Genomic DNA, 17,742 nt, shown 5'->3' with positions numbered 1-17,742 from the left:
GTATGTCTCGGTAAATTACACTTGGTACCTCTTCCACAGCATCTTCCCTCAGCTGAGGCCCAGGCATTTCCTTCCTCTTGAGTTTAGTGTCTTGAGTCCGTTCAATACCTTTGTTTCTGTGCTCTGGGCTTGAAGAAAAATTTCCAGTTGGTTAAAGCCACATGGGTCAGCATGGCCCCAGGTTTATAACATCTGGAATTTTTTTCCTCTTTTTAATAAAATTAGGACATTTCAGAGATACTTTATTTCTGTCTCTTCTCTGAAACTGTTTCCTTTCATACAGTTTCATATGCATCTCTTAGAATCAACTCCATGGTGTAAAACATAGTATGAAGCAGGTAAACTATATAAACAAAGCAGTACAGATTTCATTCTCCTTGTTTTTATATGGAAACTGTGCGCTCCCTCATATCAAAAAACCTAATCACTACCAGCTCAGAATTTATATTGTATCATATTATATAATATTATATCATTTTATATTTATATCACATTATTTCTCACAGCTTGAAAATAGACTAAAGTGTTAATTATTTTTTGAGCTTTTTAAAAACTCAATGAAATCCAAACCAACGTTATCAATTACGTTACTGCCTGCCCACAGCTTCAAATTCTTTGCTTTCTGTTGTCCAAGCATCTTGACTTATTAAAATGAATTGCGCATTTTATTGTGGTTATTCAACAGCTTTTATAAAACTCCAGTGTACGCTGATTTCCAACAGCTGACACAAAATGCTGACATAATTCAAATACCCTCATTAAAGGAGAAAGAGTATGAAAATCACTCTTTATTAATTTTCAGATATAATCCAAGAATTTTATGCATTAGCTTATCCAGTCCACATGATCAGTGCAAAGGGTCAGTTGCAGCGTGAACTCTTACTGATATTTTACACCATCATAATGGATTGTGTTCAATCACCACAACACATTAAACACAATTTTTGAGAGTTAAAAAGAACAAAACAAAATCAGCGACAAGATCCAACGCTGTTCCACATTCCTTGAAGAGTATCCCAGAGAACACAGCAACTCTACCGTCTCAGCAGCCTTCATGAGCTGTATCCATTCTATGGGTTTTATCTTTTTGCACTTCCTAGCCCTCCTAAGGATATTACTTTGCTTGACTGTAGGGCCACGTGGCTGTTCCCACACGCACAACAAACGGTGGTACCTCCAGTCAGGCTGCAGTATTCTTGCTCATGTCAGACACTATTTTTCCGCACGAGTGTGCACAGACATTCCTCTGCCTAACAGTAAACCACGGCCTGTGCCAGGCCCGGACTGAAGTGCAAGAATAAGCTGAGTTTTTTTGCAACAAACTTAACTGGAGGCCAGCCCAGTCCTCCTCTTCCTGGAGTCATCCCAGTGCCTTCCACTCATTAACACTTTGTGTCAATGGAATAATAGACTATAAAGCAATCAAAACCCACATCAGTGTCAGGATTTTCCCTTGTACATATGTCACAAAGAAACTCCCAGTGCATTTCAGAACATACGTAAATATAAAGCAACCTGGTTAGTGGTACACTGAATAGTAGTTGCTGTTGGCCAGGACAGAAGCATAGAGAAAGAACTACTTCATTTTTAAAGTCTGAGCTCTAAGTCAGATTGTCAGATGTAAGAACAGATGAAAATACAGATGACAGAACCTCAGGGAGGCCAATTGCTTACTTTAAATGTTAGCTCTGCATCACAGCCAGGGTGAGCTGGGCACTGAACTTCTACACAGTAAGTAAATCTTACGAAGAACCTTTGCACAATTAGGCAGCCACAGTATGAATGCTGGTGGTTGCTTTGTGATGCCAGCCAAACTGAATATTTTGGTGAGCATTTTGATTTTGGTCTTTTTATTTTCTTTTTTTTTTTTTTTTAAATTCTCCTGATTAGAAAGATTTATGATCTCTTAATCCCATAATTCTCACTAATAAATCCAGTCATGTTTTCAGGGATGACACTGGCTTTGCAACGAGCAAAGCTTCAAACAAAAATTTCTTTTTTTTTTTTTCCCCTGCAAGCATCATAAGTCCCAGTTAATAAAAACAAATGCAATAGACAGAAAACTCAGCCCTTAAGTCTCAAGTTTCAACACACTACTTCTCCTGCACTAGAAGCTGAAAAAGCAACCTGTAAAATTATGAAGTGACTATCAACCCAATGGGCTTCACTGGATAATGAGGCCGATCAGCAGGTTTTCCACAACAAGATGCTTTGTTTTGGTCCTTCCAGGACAGAGCCTCTCACAAGTTCATGCTGGTGGTCAGTTAAAAATGAAGCTATTATAATTGCAGACTGCCAAAGACTTCTATGTTTCTGTCAGTATAAAACCCTCAGCTTACTCCCTTAATCCAGAACATCTGAGATTCTAACTCACAAATCTTGATGGGTATGACACTGAATAAAAGTATGTATATGTAATTTCAACATCAGTGTCTCTGTACAATCTGCTAGAAGGCCTGGTATACATTCATATATGTCTTATTCATTTTACAATTACTTAATTTCAGCATTTAAAGATTCCTCTAATAGCAGTTCTAAAATTGCACTTTGTTCCAATGCTTATGTAAAAGAGCGTTGTGCCAGTTCCACTTCTAGACACCAAACCAGTTTGGGTTAACACACTGCCTTGCACCACCATTATCCTCATCTTCTACTACAGGCTAGAACGAGTCAGCCAGGGAAATTCCTGGAAGCAAAAAAAGAACCAGAATAAAAAACCATATCAGAATGGACAAACAGTAAGAGGAACAGGATACAAATGTGTCTTAACTACCAGATGGGATCTACAGGATATAAAGACTGCTAAAAAACGTTTCACCTCATTTTGTCATGAATGGAAAGGAACAATCATAAATTCTGGAAACAGTCATGAAAGATGCTTTGCATTAATAACAGCCAATGCAAAAAAAAAATAAAAACAAACCCCCTAAACAAGGAAAGCAGATGGCACAGTGTAAAAGCACCTATTCTTCTATCTCCCAAATCTAAAGACAGTATTTCTCCCTTGCAACTACCTCTCCCTTCTCCACAGTTTAAATGATACTTCCTGAGGACTGCAGAGTCTTTCCCACATGAAGCTTGCAGAAAAAGAAAGCAGAACGTACACATACCTGTTTCTTTCTCTCAGAATGGGGATCAATCATTACATTTATAAGAGAAGGTGTCTGCTTGTCAGTGACACTTGCTTTCAGAGCATTCTGCAGTTCTTCTGGTGTTTCAACAAAGTATCCTTTACCTCCAAAGCTAGACATCATTTTCTCATAGCGTGAATTTGGCAGGAGAGAAACAGGAGGCACACTGTAACAAAATGGAAAACGTCTGATTAATGGCAGGGAAGAATTGCCAGACCGACCAATTTAATTACTTCAGCACAGATTTTTAAAGTGTAAAACGATATGGTGTTGGCCTGATGAATTCTGCTGGGCTGGTAGAACTATGTTTCCTATACCACTCAAGCTATGTTTATAGCATAGCACACTCATTTTCGTCTTCTGGGGACACTCCTTAGTAAAGCTTTAGCCTAGTTCTCTTGGTGCAGAGATCTTAGATCCAGAAGCAGAAGTCCAGTGTAAACTCAGAACACAAGTCTCAGGTAATTTTGGAGATTATGATGATTTTGGAGGTTAGCCCACTGTGTACTCTCTACTGCATGGCCTGAACTGCTGCAGGAACCTGAGACAACTAATGGAGAGTCATCTCTCCGCTGTAGTGTTGTGTAAAGAACAGTCTGGAACTTGGGTTGGCTACTTGGTTTCAGTAACTTGTTCTTTCTTACATGAACTTAGCCTAGGACTAAGTTCACTTCATAAAAAAATTCAATCACAAAGCGTTAAAAGAACATGCATTTTGGTCACTTTTTCCTTAATTAATGGGACATACGTTGAAGATACTCACCATGTAGCAGCATCTCCTAACTTTAACACCTCCTTCCAGGCATCTGCATCCAAACCAGAGTAGATCCCATTGTTGTTTACTATGATAATCAGGATTGGCAAGTTGTACCTACAAAAAGATGCATATGGAAGAATACTGAAATACTTATGTCTTTCTGTAAGGTGTTGAAACTGTAAAAGGAAAATAAATAAACAAATCGCTTCCACCAGAAACACAATCTACTCATCACTGGCAACACATTATGTCACAACAGCATAAAAACAACCATGTATATTTTTTTTGCTTGTTTTCATGTGCTATTAAGAGTATGCCATCGAACAGCAGCATCCATGGCATTCTAGTTAAACTGAGCCTGGCAATATATGAAGAGGGTCTTCCTGAACAAAAACGTTACCTGCAAATAGTCTCCACCTCCATCCCAGAAAATCCAAAAGCACTATCCCCCTCTATGCAGACAACTCGCTTTTCAGGTGTTTGGTCTTTAGCTACCATTGCAGCTGCTATAGCAAAACCCAGTCCGACTCCCATCGTTCCAAAAGTTCCTGCATCAAGCCTAAATGGGAGAATACAGAATTACTATCCCTTTATTTCTACTCAAACTTTTAAGTTAATCCATGATGACTTTACTTTTAATAATTTGGTATATACTATTCAGATACTGTTTCATAAACAATTGGTATAAAGAGATACCAGATGTACAGAATATTAGATTCAAACATTTGATAAGACTGCAAATGTTTTAAGTGATATAAACATACTGGAACTCAAAATTAAGAACTCTCATACAGTAGCAGTACAATAAAGAGCTATTCTTTTATGCTTTTAGCTTTCATAGTAACAATATTTCAAAAACATTAAATTACTTTAGAGATAGGCAGGCTACATGAAGCCTTTCTATATTTAATTCCTTGAAAATATAACTAGAAGTCTGAAAGCCATCGGTTAAACACTGCTGTTCAAATTTTAGTCTACTGTTTAACTTTCAAAATTGAATTGAAAGCTGTAATTAAGTTAGATTATTTAGTCAGAAGCACATAATGGATACAAAAGTACATAAAGAACTAGATTATTCTAGGGTTAACTTTTCAAATTTGCTTTCTGATATGGGCACTGCAATCAGAAAAGCCAATCATTAACATTTACTGTGCCCTAATTTAAAATAAAGGGGAAAAAATGCAAACCCTTCCCCCAACTTTATGGGAACTAGGTTTTTGTTGGTTGACTTTTTTCGTTGTTGTTGTTTACAAATAATTGTTTAGGTTCATTTGGGACGTTAGTGCTACTTTTACAAAAAGTCACAAGCTTCACAGTCAGATCAGAAGTTTCACCTCACCAGACAGAACTCACTTTTTCCCCCCCATTCAAGAAACAGCACCTAATTCCTACTTACATTAAAACTAGACTACACATAATCAATTAAAATGACATACCAACACTTCAAAATTCGAGTGCCTACCTTGTAGGCATGCAGGTTTACATGAAAAATATGCCCAACATATAATGCAATTTTCAAAATGAATTGTTTCATTTTAAGTTTTCCCCATTTTTAATTGTGTTTCAAAGAAAAACCATTTGGATGAATTTTTTACAATATAAGAATCACAACAATTGTTTTCATTTTAAACCAATATTTACCACAGACTCTGAGCACAGAAATAAACAGCTAGATCAGGGAATTCAACATGATGCTCCTCACTCACTTCCCACAAAAGAGTGCGAAACTACCACCATTCTGTTGTAGAGCACACAGATAAGGTGCAGAGAATTGTTAAAATCTCTGACAGGACATCATATACAAGTGGAAAACTTCCCTTAACCCCTCAACCAACATACTAACCTTTTATTTTTTTATTTAGAAACCTTAAAAAGGACTACAAAAATTCTGGACCATTATACTTCTCAGCTAAGTGAAAACATTTATACATAGATCCAGCCTGTTGAGTCAGCACAGAAAGAAAATACCACACCTTTGACGGGGATAATAATTTGGAAGCATAGTTCGGCCAATGTCCATGGTGTTTGCTCCCTCATTTACTAAGATGCAGTCCTTGGGTATCAGTTCTCTGATGTGATGAAAGGCTGTGTAATAGTTCATAGGCAGGGATTTCTGTAATGCTAATTCCTTAAAAAGCAGATATATTAGTAAATCCTATGCATATAACTTATAGTAAGGTGCAGAATTGAGACATGTAAATAATGATGATGATGGAAATAAAAATGCAGTCTGCTCGGTGAGGCTGAAGTATTTGGTCTTCAACGTGCTACATCAAGGTCACTCCTTCTGTACCTATCTTGGTGACACAATGTATTTATCAGAGGCTCACTCAGCTCAGCAACTCTTGGATGATCTATCACTAACAGGAAGCTATTAAAACTCAGTTGAATCTAAGGAGCATGTGAAATCTATCTGCACATAGGTTTGACTATTGATAACTTTAAGTGAGCTGTCATCTGTGTACTGGGAGGTAGTTCAAAAGAGTGATCAACTAGAATGAATTTATTTCAGATCCCAATCTCAGAAACATGTATCTGAGCTTGCAGAATATGAGTTGTATAAAGTTAGGCAGACACCAAGCATCTGTGGTCTTTTGGCCTTAACGGATACTTGCTTTTAGCATAGATTATACTTCCACCAGCATTGCTAAACAGCACAATTACAGAAGAAAACAGAGTGTGTCTAAACGTAAGACAGCTTCTACTTAGAGTACTTGGAGTACCTGCCCACTGCTTAGAAGTCACTGTCCATAATAGAGCAGCTCTGGCTGTGGCCTTCTACTATTGGCTTTAAGAATTCAATCGCAAAGTTCAGTGACCTCCACACAGTCTGAATTTATACAAAACCTAGAATATGTAACTTACAATTAAGTATGAAGATTTAATGTACAGTTCATAAGCCTGATAAGAGTAAGCCTGTATCAGAATGGTATAAATTTTCAAAGTCTGCAAGACATGACTGTCAGAAGTAACTATGGAACTTGGATATAGACCAGTGACAAAACTGACTATGCATCAGTACCTGTTAAGGCAAGAAACCTCCTCTTTTCTTTAATATAATCCTACCTTTGATCTTTCCTCGTTGTTCTTTATTTTCTCTCTCAGTCTCTTCCACCATTCTGAATCAGAGGGATATTTAAATGGTCTTTCATTGAATTCTTCTAAGAGCTGGAACAACAATGAAATGTTGCAGATTTATTTCAACATACTTAAAAAAACCCCATCGCAAGCATAAAGAATAAAGTTATCAAGAAAAATCCCAGCACAATCACAATAATAATCAGAATGTTTAACTTTTAATTTGGGAATAGATTGGGCACAGAGCATGAATATATTGATACCTGACATTATGTTACCTGCTTAGTCACAGCGTTTATGTCACCTAATAAAGTTGCAGCTGGCCTCACATTATTCCCCAGCTCTTCTGCACAAATATCAATCTATATTTCAAAAAGAAAGATGACCATTAACTCAGGGATACTTAAGAGAATTTTTTTTAAGTTCAAGCGTGAAACACTATCTATCAATGTCTTCATACTTTGTTTTAGCTGTACAGGTAACTTCCTCTGCCTTTCACTGAAATGACATCAAGAAATTCTTTATTCAAAATAAAATTCCTATGGTACATACCCACTTAAAATTTATATATATCCTTAAAATTGACTGCTTACTTCTTTCAAGCTCCTACAGACAGTACAGAAGTATATTAGAACACTATGGCAAGAAAGGTGGTGATTTTAGTGATATATATAGGAGAACTAAAAATCTAGGCTTAGATATACCCTTAAAGTTGATACAAAGTAGTAATTTTCTTTCTGAGAATAGTTTGTGTATTTTACTTGGCAGTAAGAATTTGACTACTATGAAGAAACTGAAAAGTAAATCGTGACCACTGAAGAAGTTTCCCCACTTTCTTTATCACGGATGTACAATACCTCTACAGTTACGTGGAATACTGACTTACAGGTCACACAGACTGAATTGGTATTTTAATACTAACCCTTGACAGTGCAAAAAAATTACTTTAAGTGAAGTGAAAAAATATACTCCTTTACATTCTTTAGAAAAAGGAAACGTAAAAGATATATTATTTCATCCATCAAAAGGAATTCTAGCTTCAAAATGTATGTTATTCCTCTGGAAAAAACTGTAAATTTTGGAAGGTGAGATTATGTTCCAGATCACTGAAGGCAGGCCAGTCAGTACACTGAGGCAACTACTACTCTTCGATCACAGACTCTAAGGGAGGAGATTTTAAGAACATAAACAATTCAACAACTTGTCTTTTTAAAAGCTGGCAGATGGCCAAATTAGTTAAATAGCCTTTCCTTCTCTTTTCCTATTAAAATTTCTGAGTGCCTGAGCTCTTATAATGACTGACTCAGGATCTGAAAGTAATTCTGTTTCAAAAAACTCCAGCCAAGAGAGCAGTCAAACAGTATGAGAGGTTTCAAAATGTCAAGATAATTTGCTTTCAACCATGGAAATTCTAGTGCTGCAAAGATCACATAAGTAGAATGAGTCTAATCCTGCATTAGTCAGCTACAGAGAAGTGTCTGCCTGCCTTATTACAGCAGCACCAAGTCCTTGACAGCTGGAACAATGCTGTAACCACTTCCAGGAAAAAAAAAATAGAAAGCAATCAGAACTATTTCTCAACAACGACCAAAACTATATGCACTGTACTGCACTGTCCATAGGGCAGTATTCGCCACATGAAGTACACTACTGAAATAATTTACAATAAGTGCTCTATGCAATGTTAGAACATAGAGGAATTCCTTTGATTGACGATAATTTTCCTGCTTACCTGAATAAACTTCACATCTTGTCGAAACCTTGGTGGAAGACCAAAATGCAAAATCCAATTCAACCTTGCACCAAGCAAGATGATTACATCAGCATGCTGCAATGCCCTAATAAAGAGAAGAGAACCAGATAAGGAAGAATTATGATTTAATTTAGTAGCGTTTTCAAATTAGAAGTAATCCTAACCACCACAGCGAACACATACAATTCTTCCTTCCTCTAAACTGCTTGCTTAGCCCCTGTATTCTTTTACATAGCCAAACATCTAGTCATTCTTGAGTTCAGGAACTCAGAAAGAAAGTTAAATATTATTTTCCTAATACACTCTCTTTGGGAAAGGAATTGCTACATTAGGAGACTAACAAGATGCTATAATGATGCTGAGGTTAAAGCAAAAGACTTACTACTGTGATATTGGCAACAGTGTGTGTCAAAATTAACATTTTGGTGGATCCCTCAATTTAATTGCAGATGACAGATCCCTGTAATTTAACTTTCAGCTGGGTAGACAGTATTTGGTATATTCTTTTACTCTCCATTTTTCTTTAACAGTATGCTTAACAGTGACAAAGTCAAGATACTCAACAGATATTTTAATCTCCAAGTATAAAAATGCTCCATCTGCAAGCTGACTCTAAGCATATTTACACCTAGTTCTTATAGTTGATTCACATTAATTTTGCCAAAAGCCAAAATGAGCTCTTATAAGTTACTTTAAATATAGTCCTTCAGTGTAGTTTGAGATTCCTTATTTTTATTTTAAAATAAACTACAATTTATGGACAGTGTATTGCAAACACCATGCAGAGACAGCAGATAGCAAAACCGCAACATGTGTATCTTAAGCTTCTGTTTATGGGGTTAAAATAAAAAGCTAGTAGTTTCTCTAGTGCATTAAGTTAAATGTTTAACATAAATCTTCTACCAGTTTCACTTTACGTTATGAAATACATACGAGCAACATTGATACATCTAGTTGCCATAGGTTACATAGTTACAGAATACTAGCTCTCAGATAAAGCATCTCCTTGACCAGCATTCTGAGCACTGTCAAGAGTGATCCACCTATATCTGTTGTCTCCTTCCAAGAAAGACCATTGGTGCTCTAAAATGAGGTGCAAACTGTGGTTGAAAAATTTCTGTTGTATGCATCTTGTCTTCCCTGGCACCTGCAAACCACGTTTCCTAGTTGTTTCTCAGATGTTAGGATTAGAAGCCTTGCTTTATATTTACATTGATCTTGCTGCAGCTACACAGTTCAGATGGTTATCAGGAACTACTCCTTTTGCCATTGGTGTAGGCAAAAAAGGCAGTCCACAAAGGTCCACCAACTTTCTGATGTTGTTTTCAGCATGGGAATAAGCAGCACCTGAATGAAATGAAAGAGACTGCTTAATACTACAGAAACCCACTGCAGTATTAATTTCAATTAGCCTGATTGCATTAGTGGCAGAAAGAACACTATAAAGAAAGCTGCCTGTTCTTTTTCATTGTGGAGAACTCAAAACATAAACCACCAAACTACAGGTATTTGGGTTCAAATTTCCCATATTTTCAACAAAAGATTGGGGTTTTTTTAAGGCTTCAGCTGAGCTATTCGGTTATTTCTGTGAAGCACAGCAGAGAAAAACAGGCAATTTTGTTTATCTAAAATGACAATTTTGGGTGGCTGTTCTGTATTACAGAACTTCTGCCACAGCAAAAGGAGATGACCTTTGTGTCATGTCATTGTTTGCTCGTCCCCTGCATGCCATTGTACTACACGCTCCATAACAATCTGCACAAACAGATCTTTAATAAAAAAATTGAAGCTCAAAGAAGACCCTGTGAAGATATGTGTTTGTGCACAAATTTACTGTGATGGTGCCTTCAGCACAAGGCTGCTGAACCAAGGTTGCCCAGCCAACCTGGAATAACGGACTGGTCCCTGTGCAATGACTTATGTCCATGAGTCTTAAATTCTGAAGAATAAACTTCTGAATGTCTTCCAAAAATTCTGCTAGCAACAATATATAGCAGAAAGTCCAGATACATTCTTAAGTAGATTTGAAGAAAACACAATATTTCTCAAATGTTGACATCAACAAAACCCGTATCTATGTATTTTTGAGTTTTCTACCTTTAACATTCAAAGAACACACATTTGTTCATGCGTATCAAGCCAGACAGGGAAAAAACAAACCTCTCCTGATCTACTTTCTGTCTACTACTTCATTACCTAATCAATTATAAGATCCATCACATCTCAATCATCTCACTCCCTGGTCAAACACAGAACCTCTCTCCAAGATACAGATCATTCCCAGGTCTGCAAGAGAACAGTCTGGGTATAACAATTTGGTTATTTCAATTCTGTTCCTAACCTGCATCTTCAACAGAAATGCCACTGCAGTGACCTGCATTCCACAAGGAGGGAAAAATAAGCGACCCAGCACAGAGAATAATTACCCTCAATCTTTAGGGACACCTTTATTTCAGGAATGAAATACACTGGCAGGGTGCAATGGAAAGTCTGTAAAATAGCAATAAGAGCAAACCTGCTGTGTTGTCTTGTCCCCACACAGGTAGGCTGGCACTTTCAGTAAGTTCATAAGGAAAATGACCTTTGGTTGCTCTGATTCTTGCTATATATGCCAGAGCATCAGAGAGAGAATATGACTTCTGTATTCTGACAGAATTTGTTAGGAATTTTGGAAGAGATCTCTCGGTATTAGCTCTATGGTTCATACAACAGCTCTTTGATTTTTCTCTACTTAAACTTGACTCTACTTGACTTTTCCCTTAACCTAGATGAAAAAGACAACAGTCAGACAACAGAATGAAGATATTCTAAAGACAGAGCAGATTTTAACATAATTTTTTAAGAAGTTTGTTTGGTTTTCACTGGTTTGTTTGTTTTAATAGAGCATTAAAAAATAAGGCTAATACTCATGTGGAAAATAAACCACTTTGGTCATCTGTCCCAAGCTTGTACAGTTCAAAGCTCCATGAAAGCGTGCTACCTTTGCCAATGATTAGCAGAGGCTGCTTGGAACGAGCAATGATAAACGCTGCTTCTGATACAGCAGAGCGTTCAGCCATGCTAATGGGAGGTGGTGGGCAGCATTCCACGTACCTGGAAGTCAAGCAAAACGAAACAGTTTTTTTTTAAAGAACCCAAAACAAGAGGTGTTGAAAGATAAAACCTACTGTTTAGCATAAAGCCGCAATTGCTGCATATCATGTTACTCACAGCATTTACGTGAACAGGATATATTACTCTTTAAAACAGGCTTTGAAGTTTTTCTTGCACGTTTCTTTAATCTTATAGGTAATGTGTTGTTCCAGAGATTTACAAAGTGACATCACTGTATTACTATCATATTAATTCATTCCTTTTTGCACATTTCATTACAAAGTCTAATTTATACAACATATTATGATGCAATGTTACATTTAGAGGCTGGATTTTTAGTATCATTTCAGCCTCACAGAGCAATATCTTGCTCTTGTTTATCTTTTTCTTGTTTTAAGGAAACACAAAAGGATCTTAAAACTAAAATTTATTTTATTCAGTGACCTGAAAAACAATGAATGTAATCTTTACGTACTTGACAGAGCTCTTATTCACCTGATGATTCACAAAATCTCCAGGTATGTCAATGTAGCAGGAACCCGGACGACCATATATGCTGGTTCTTACAGCCTAGAAGACAGACAATCACAGTTATACCTACTGTTTGAAAGGATTTAAAAAAAAAAATATGTATTCATAGGTAAAAAACCCCAAGAAAACCCTTCAGTAGGAACATGCTGTTTCATACTGCTGCACCGCCAACGGGAAAGCTCCCATGACTGATTTATACCAATAAATTCAAGTTTTGATAGGTATTTACATTTTCCCCTATATGCCATCCAAAGGCTTTCAGTGGATGCACAGTAGTGGACAGTAAATTCTTTGTTTAATTTACAATGAGACAACGGCATTATCAGCTGTTGTGTTTTGAAATACTAAATTCAACTTTCATGCTGAATTCTATTTAAAGTAGCACAAACAGAGAAAACCCAAGACAACCAATGCCTCAATTTTCTATTAGTTTTGATTCCAGTTCTTCTGTTAAAGGTAGACGTTCTGCTGAATTTGCACTTCTGGAAACAGCATCATTTTAGGGAGAATTTAGGCTGACATGGCTGAAGTGTTGCTACAGAAGCCACAGACTTTGGTAAACCTTTCTGAAGCACTGATATGCGTTTTCTCTCCCTCTCTCAAAAAAACCCACCAAAACAACCACCAAAACCAAACACAACCATCTCTTGTAAAAGAGCTGAAGTTTGTAAGATTACATTTCTAGTTATTACATCTCTCCCTAAAAACATTTCTTTCATTTAAAATTTTCCAGGTCTAGCTGAATCCAATACAAAACACTGCAGGGATTGGTAAGCATCAGATTGGACCAGAATCTATTTCTAACCAGTTTCATAGCATAGTTCCTAGGAAAAATCTCCCTGGTTGTTAATTCACTCAATCAACCATCACCTAACATCTGCAGGATCAAACTACTTATAGTAACAACTCCAAAAAAACCCAAACCGAACCAAAACAAACCAACAAAAAACAAACCTCAAAACTTATACAGGAGGAGACAGTTATCTGATGTTCTCTTGCTAATTTGGTATTTTTTCATACCTTTTCAATAACAGCAGGAATAACTTCTAGGCTGCTTGGGCGGACAGACAGTTTGTTGTACAGCCTACCAGCTTCAACCTGAATAAATGCATACAACCATTATATTGATTTATCAAAGTGGTTTGCTCATTTCCATCTCATTTCAACATGAATAAACTGGAAGAAATGTCAAATGGAAAGCAACGAGCTGAAAACTTCCACACATTAAAATGTAGTTCCTCATCTGGTGGAAAATGTCAAAGCTATACTAATTTCTCTGAGTGCTTAAGTTTGTTTTTTTCTCAGAAAGCAGTGTTTCTTTCCTAGGAAAATTTACTTTGCCTTTTTCCATCTCAGAACAGACAGACAGAGGCAATTTATACCATCTGAGAACCTAAAACAGAGCATGAATTCTAACATGACTACAAAGACATTCCAGGAAATTTGCTGTATTTACACAATGTCAATTTTAAACCAGTAGATGGAGCAAATCAACAGCATTATAAGGTCTGTTAGGAAATGTTAGTGTTTGGGATTGTTATTCCCACTCTAATGAAGAAACAACGTCAATTATTTAACTGAAACCTTTCTGTAGAAAGTTGTATGTCTGTGTACCTGTGGGAATTCTTGGAAAGCTCCCATGGTTTCCTGATTTCTGTCGGAAGAGCCTCCAATAACAATCAAAGGCCTAGAAAAATGTATTAAAAAGAAACAAAACACAGTCTTAAGCATACATGTATTTTTTAATAAGTGCAATCACATCTGTAAACTCTCCCTACAGTCAAATCCTACTAGTCTCATGATGTTGTGCACCCTTGGCATCCACAGATCTCAATAGGAATAGAAAGTGATCAGCTCAACACAGGAATGGATTCTAAATCTCAGCATGTCAGCCAGAAGAATTCCTAACAGCTTTTTGTTCACTGGTTTTAGGACAGTCTTGCCAGTTAAGTGATCTGCATCTAGTGTAAAAAGGTTACATTTTCTTTGTATACAATTTGGAATGCAGAAGTTAGGTCACTATCCAATAGCACTTCTCCCTGCATTCAGTTTCTACAAAAAACCCCAAAGACCAAAGAGACAAAAATGAACATGCCTACAAGCAGTCCTGTTCTTATACTAGTTCATGGCTACTGGAGAAAGGCAGCATTAGTTTGCAATATGGGTTATACATTCCACAAGAGGCCACTTTTGTTATCATTTCCACAAAATACATTATTTTCCTACAGTGAATGAAAACTGGTCTTTTACTCAGTTTGTACATCAAACTCCTTAACATGCTAAATGTTGAGTCAATAAAATAATGCTGTCTTATTAATCTGCTCATTTATCACACTAAATTGAAATATTAGGTGATTAGCTTTGCAGGCTTTTTCTCCTAAACAATTTCTCTTCAGATACAACCTTTCTTTTGACTGCATTTATCTATACAATGTATTAAGCTGAAACATTTACAGTGTGCTCAATGAATAATCCTAAATTTAATCACCCATATTTGGGATATGTGTATCTGGATCCGAGCTCATAACCTCTGCCATAAATAAAAAAATGTCAGTTCTAATCCCCTGACATGGTGAGATGAGAACGTGAGGCTGAATCTCACCTCTATGAAAAATCCTTATGAAAAAATGCATTTGGTATACGTTCTAGATATTATATTTTGCTGATTCTCTCTCCTCAGCAAAATGATTATGACTATCCATATATAACCAGTCTATTTCATAGTGACAAACCTTACGTCCGTCTCATTTATATTTTCCAAATTTATTTAATAAACAAAATAACTACTTCCCAATACTGAAATATAATTAGGAGAAGGCACTACTCTTATGAAAGCCAACTCCAACAGCTATATCTTGAAAATATTTGCTTCTGCTTTTAAAGTTTACATAATTGTAAGCAGACAGAAGTTTTTCCCCCAGTGAAATCATCATACTACTGCCACAATACTGTACACATTTTGAAGAGCAGTGCTTATAAACTAAGTAAAACAAATAAACAAAAGCAGCGAGGCAGGAAGAATATTTACTATAATGAAACTACTAAAAAGAGTTAGCCTTTTGGACTTGTAGGAGAAGAACTTAAGCTAACTGAAAAAAAATTTCAACTGCAATGTCAGGTAAAGACCATAGTATCTCACCATGCTACTATATAGTGAAATCTTACTAACTAACTAACACACTCCTCTTTGAAGCTGTTCTCAAAGTCAAAGTGAAATACAAAAGTTTTGCTCAGAATTAGCCAGAAGGTGGCAGCATTATAGGAAATTTTAACATGAAATATCAAGAGGTTTTAGCCTCAGAAATGCAGTTTTCCAAGGCCTCACTAGCTGCCTAGTTGGCTAGATCTACACATCCAACAGCTCACTGTGGCCAGCTTCCAGAGTGAACCAAAGGTTCTTTTACTCAGCCAACCTATTCCGAGGCAATAAAATCTAAAAGCACATTTGGTAGCAACTTGTGCTATCAAACTGCTTGACTTTTTTTTTCCAGTTGATACAGAAGAGGTTTCTTTCATGTGAAAGAGACTGAAACAGAGGGGAATCAGAAGAATGGGTCTCCAGGATCAAGGAAGAGAACTCAGACTGAACTTTAAATAACTCGGACTGAGTGTTAGTTGTTAAACTCAGAACCAGCAGGGTCAGTTCAACTATGAGCTTATTTCTGTGAGAAGCGAGCCAAGTTTCATTAAGCTAAATTTAAAGTTTGTGAATGCTTACTTCTCTGCTTTTGGCACATACTGTAGTTTGGTCAGTGAACACCAATCTTCTTACTATATTGTCAAATCTGCCAAAGTAGATAAGTCACTCCATTCACCTTCTGCCAGGAGCACAGGTTTATGCAAGATCAAGTACAGCAAATAGAGCTTAACTCAGATTAAAATCTGTTTTTGAGAAAACACCAGTGTCTCCTGCAAATGCACAAGCAAGTGCCATGAATGCTTCTTTCTTATAATCAAATCCATGGCTTTTCAAAAGCAAGGTTTTAATATCTTCTTTTTAAATCTAAGGTCACATAGGGACAGCAAAAGATCAGTCAATAACTCATTTCTTAAAAAATAATTTGAATGCTGGAGGTCTTTTTTCAAAGTGTGAGAGACTTGATTTGTTGGCATTCCCATTATCGAGCTTCCCTTGTCCATCAGCAGCTGCTACTCTAATGCTCCGGATCACATGTGCTTGGTATTACCAGAACTTCTACCCCAAATACCTCATACTGCTTTTCGAACAGCTTTCAGTGGCAGACCTGCTAAACTTGCCATGTCTCAGTGAAAGCCTGTGGGAGTAAATGCTATCACTCTGTACCATCATTTAATTCAATACTTAATTACTGCTCTAAATGTTTGCGTGGGGAGCAAATATGGATTTTAACAATGCAGCCGTCAATTTGTTCACATATGAAATACAGGAATTCAAAGGCAATGTGCATTTAAATTTAGAAAAAACCTCTAGGCCTCTCCATGATCAATAAAGCATTACAGGCTGAATATTGACTTCATTTTCAAATTTATCCATAGACTCAGGTATGGTGATAGATTTTCCAATATATGTATAACGGCATAGGACAAAAAGGAGAATTTTATCCATAACAATACAAAATACGGAACTATATTATTTTTATGGTTGATATATGAATAATCCCCTCTCATTAACCACAAGAAAGAAAAGAAGTCCTATTGTAAGTACTGCAAGAGCTCAACATCTACAACAAATAACAGCAAACAATTATTAGAATTTTAAAGGAAAAATTTAATTAAATTACCAGCAGTTCACGGTTGCATTTGCCATCCCGCCAAGGGCATGTAAAAAACCTGGGCCGGACACTACAAGACATACTCCTGGTCTAGAAAATAAAAACCACACATACAAAAAAGAAGGCAGAGAAAAGGAAGTGAGCACAGGAAACACTGAATAAACAACCAACACAAATTAGCAAGATTCTGAAAAACAAAATATTGTTTTAATATTTATTTAATATTGTTTTAATATTTAATAATATTATATTTATATATATTTAATACTTAATAATATTATTTTAATATTTATTTGATATTGTTTTAAGTTTTAATAATGTAATCAAAATGCAAGGGGTTTGTATGAAGGACTAAAAATAAACATAGGAACCATAAATCACTTAGCTGTATCAACCCAATTACAAAAGCAAGAGAACAGCTGTAACATGCCACCCACACAGAGGTCTGCAACATAAGTAGGCTCATGATAACACAGCTACTTACTTTTATTACATTCATTCCATCACCTAGCATTTATATGGAATTTGATAAGCCACTTAAGTTTGCAGTTTTGTCAACTCCATTTTAGCACTAGACAGGAATGAAGAAAGCTCACAAAGGAAGAAATGCCTCTGATTCAACACACATTTTATTACAGTTTAATTCAG

At 36.4% G+C, this 17,742-nt stretch overlaps 1 protein-coding gene across 1 annotated transcript in view; it reads right to left on the bottom strand.

Moving 5' to 3' along the window:
• Positions 1-768: 768 nt before the first annotated feature.
• Positions 769-17,742, bottom strand: part of HACL1 (2-hydroxyacyl-CoA lyase 1) — a 24,220-nt gene continuing 7,246 nt past the window's right edge. The window contains exons 4-17 of the mRNA XM_082045055.1: positions 17,104-17,184; positions 13,958-14,030; positions 13,364-13,441; positions 12,288-12,382; positions 11,700-11,812; positions 9,931-10,066; positions 8,699-8,804; positions 7,245-7,328; positions 6,955-7,056; positions 5,862-6,016; positions 4,289-4,447; positions 3,895-4,002; positions 3,111-3,297; positions 769-2,686 (exon numbers count right to left, since the gene is read on the bottom strand). Coding sequence (XP_081901181.1) covers positions 2,654-2,686; positions 3,111-3,297; positions 3,895-4,002; positions 4,289-4,447; positions 5,862-6,016; positions 6,955-7,056; positions 7,245-7,328; positions 8,699-8,804; positions 9,931-10,066; positions 11,700-11,812; positions 12,288-12,382; positions 13,364-13,441; positions 13,958-14,030; positions 17,104-17,184 — 1,510 coding nt within the window. The 3' untranslated portion in view covers positions 769-2,653. The remainder of the gene's footprint in view (positions 2,687-3,110; positions 3,298-3,894; positions 4,003-4,288; positions 4,448-5,861; positions 6,017-6,954; positions 7,057-7,244; positions 7,329-8,698; positions 8,805-9,930; positions 10,067-11,699; positions 11,813-12,287; positions 12,383-13,363; positions 13,442-13,957; positions 14,031-17,103; positions 17,185-17,742) is intronic.

Source organism: Streptopelia decaocto (assembly GCF_964273445.1).
Source record: "Streptopelia decaocto genome assembly, chromosome: 2".
Taxonomy (NCBI): Eukaryota; Metazoa; Chordata; class Aves; order Columbiformes; family Columbidae; genus Streptopelia; species Streptopelia decaocto.
This window is presented reverse-complemented; position numbering and strand designations above follow the sequence as displayed.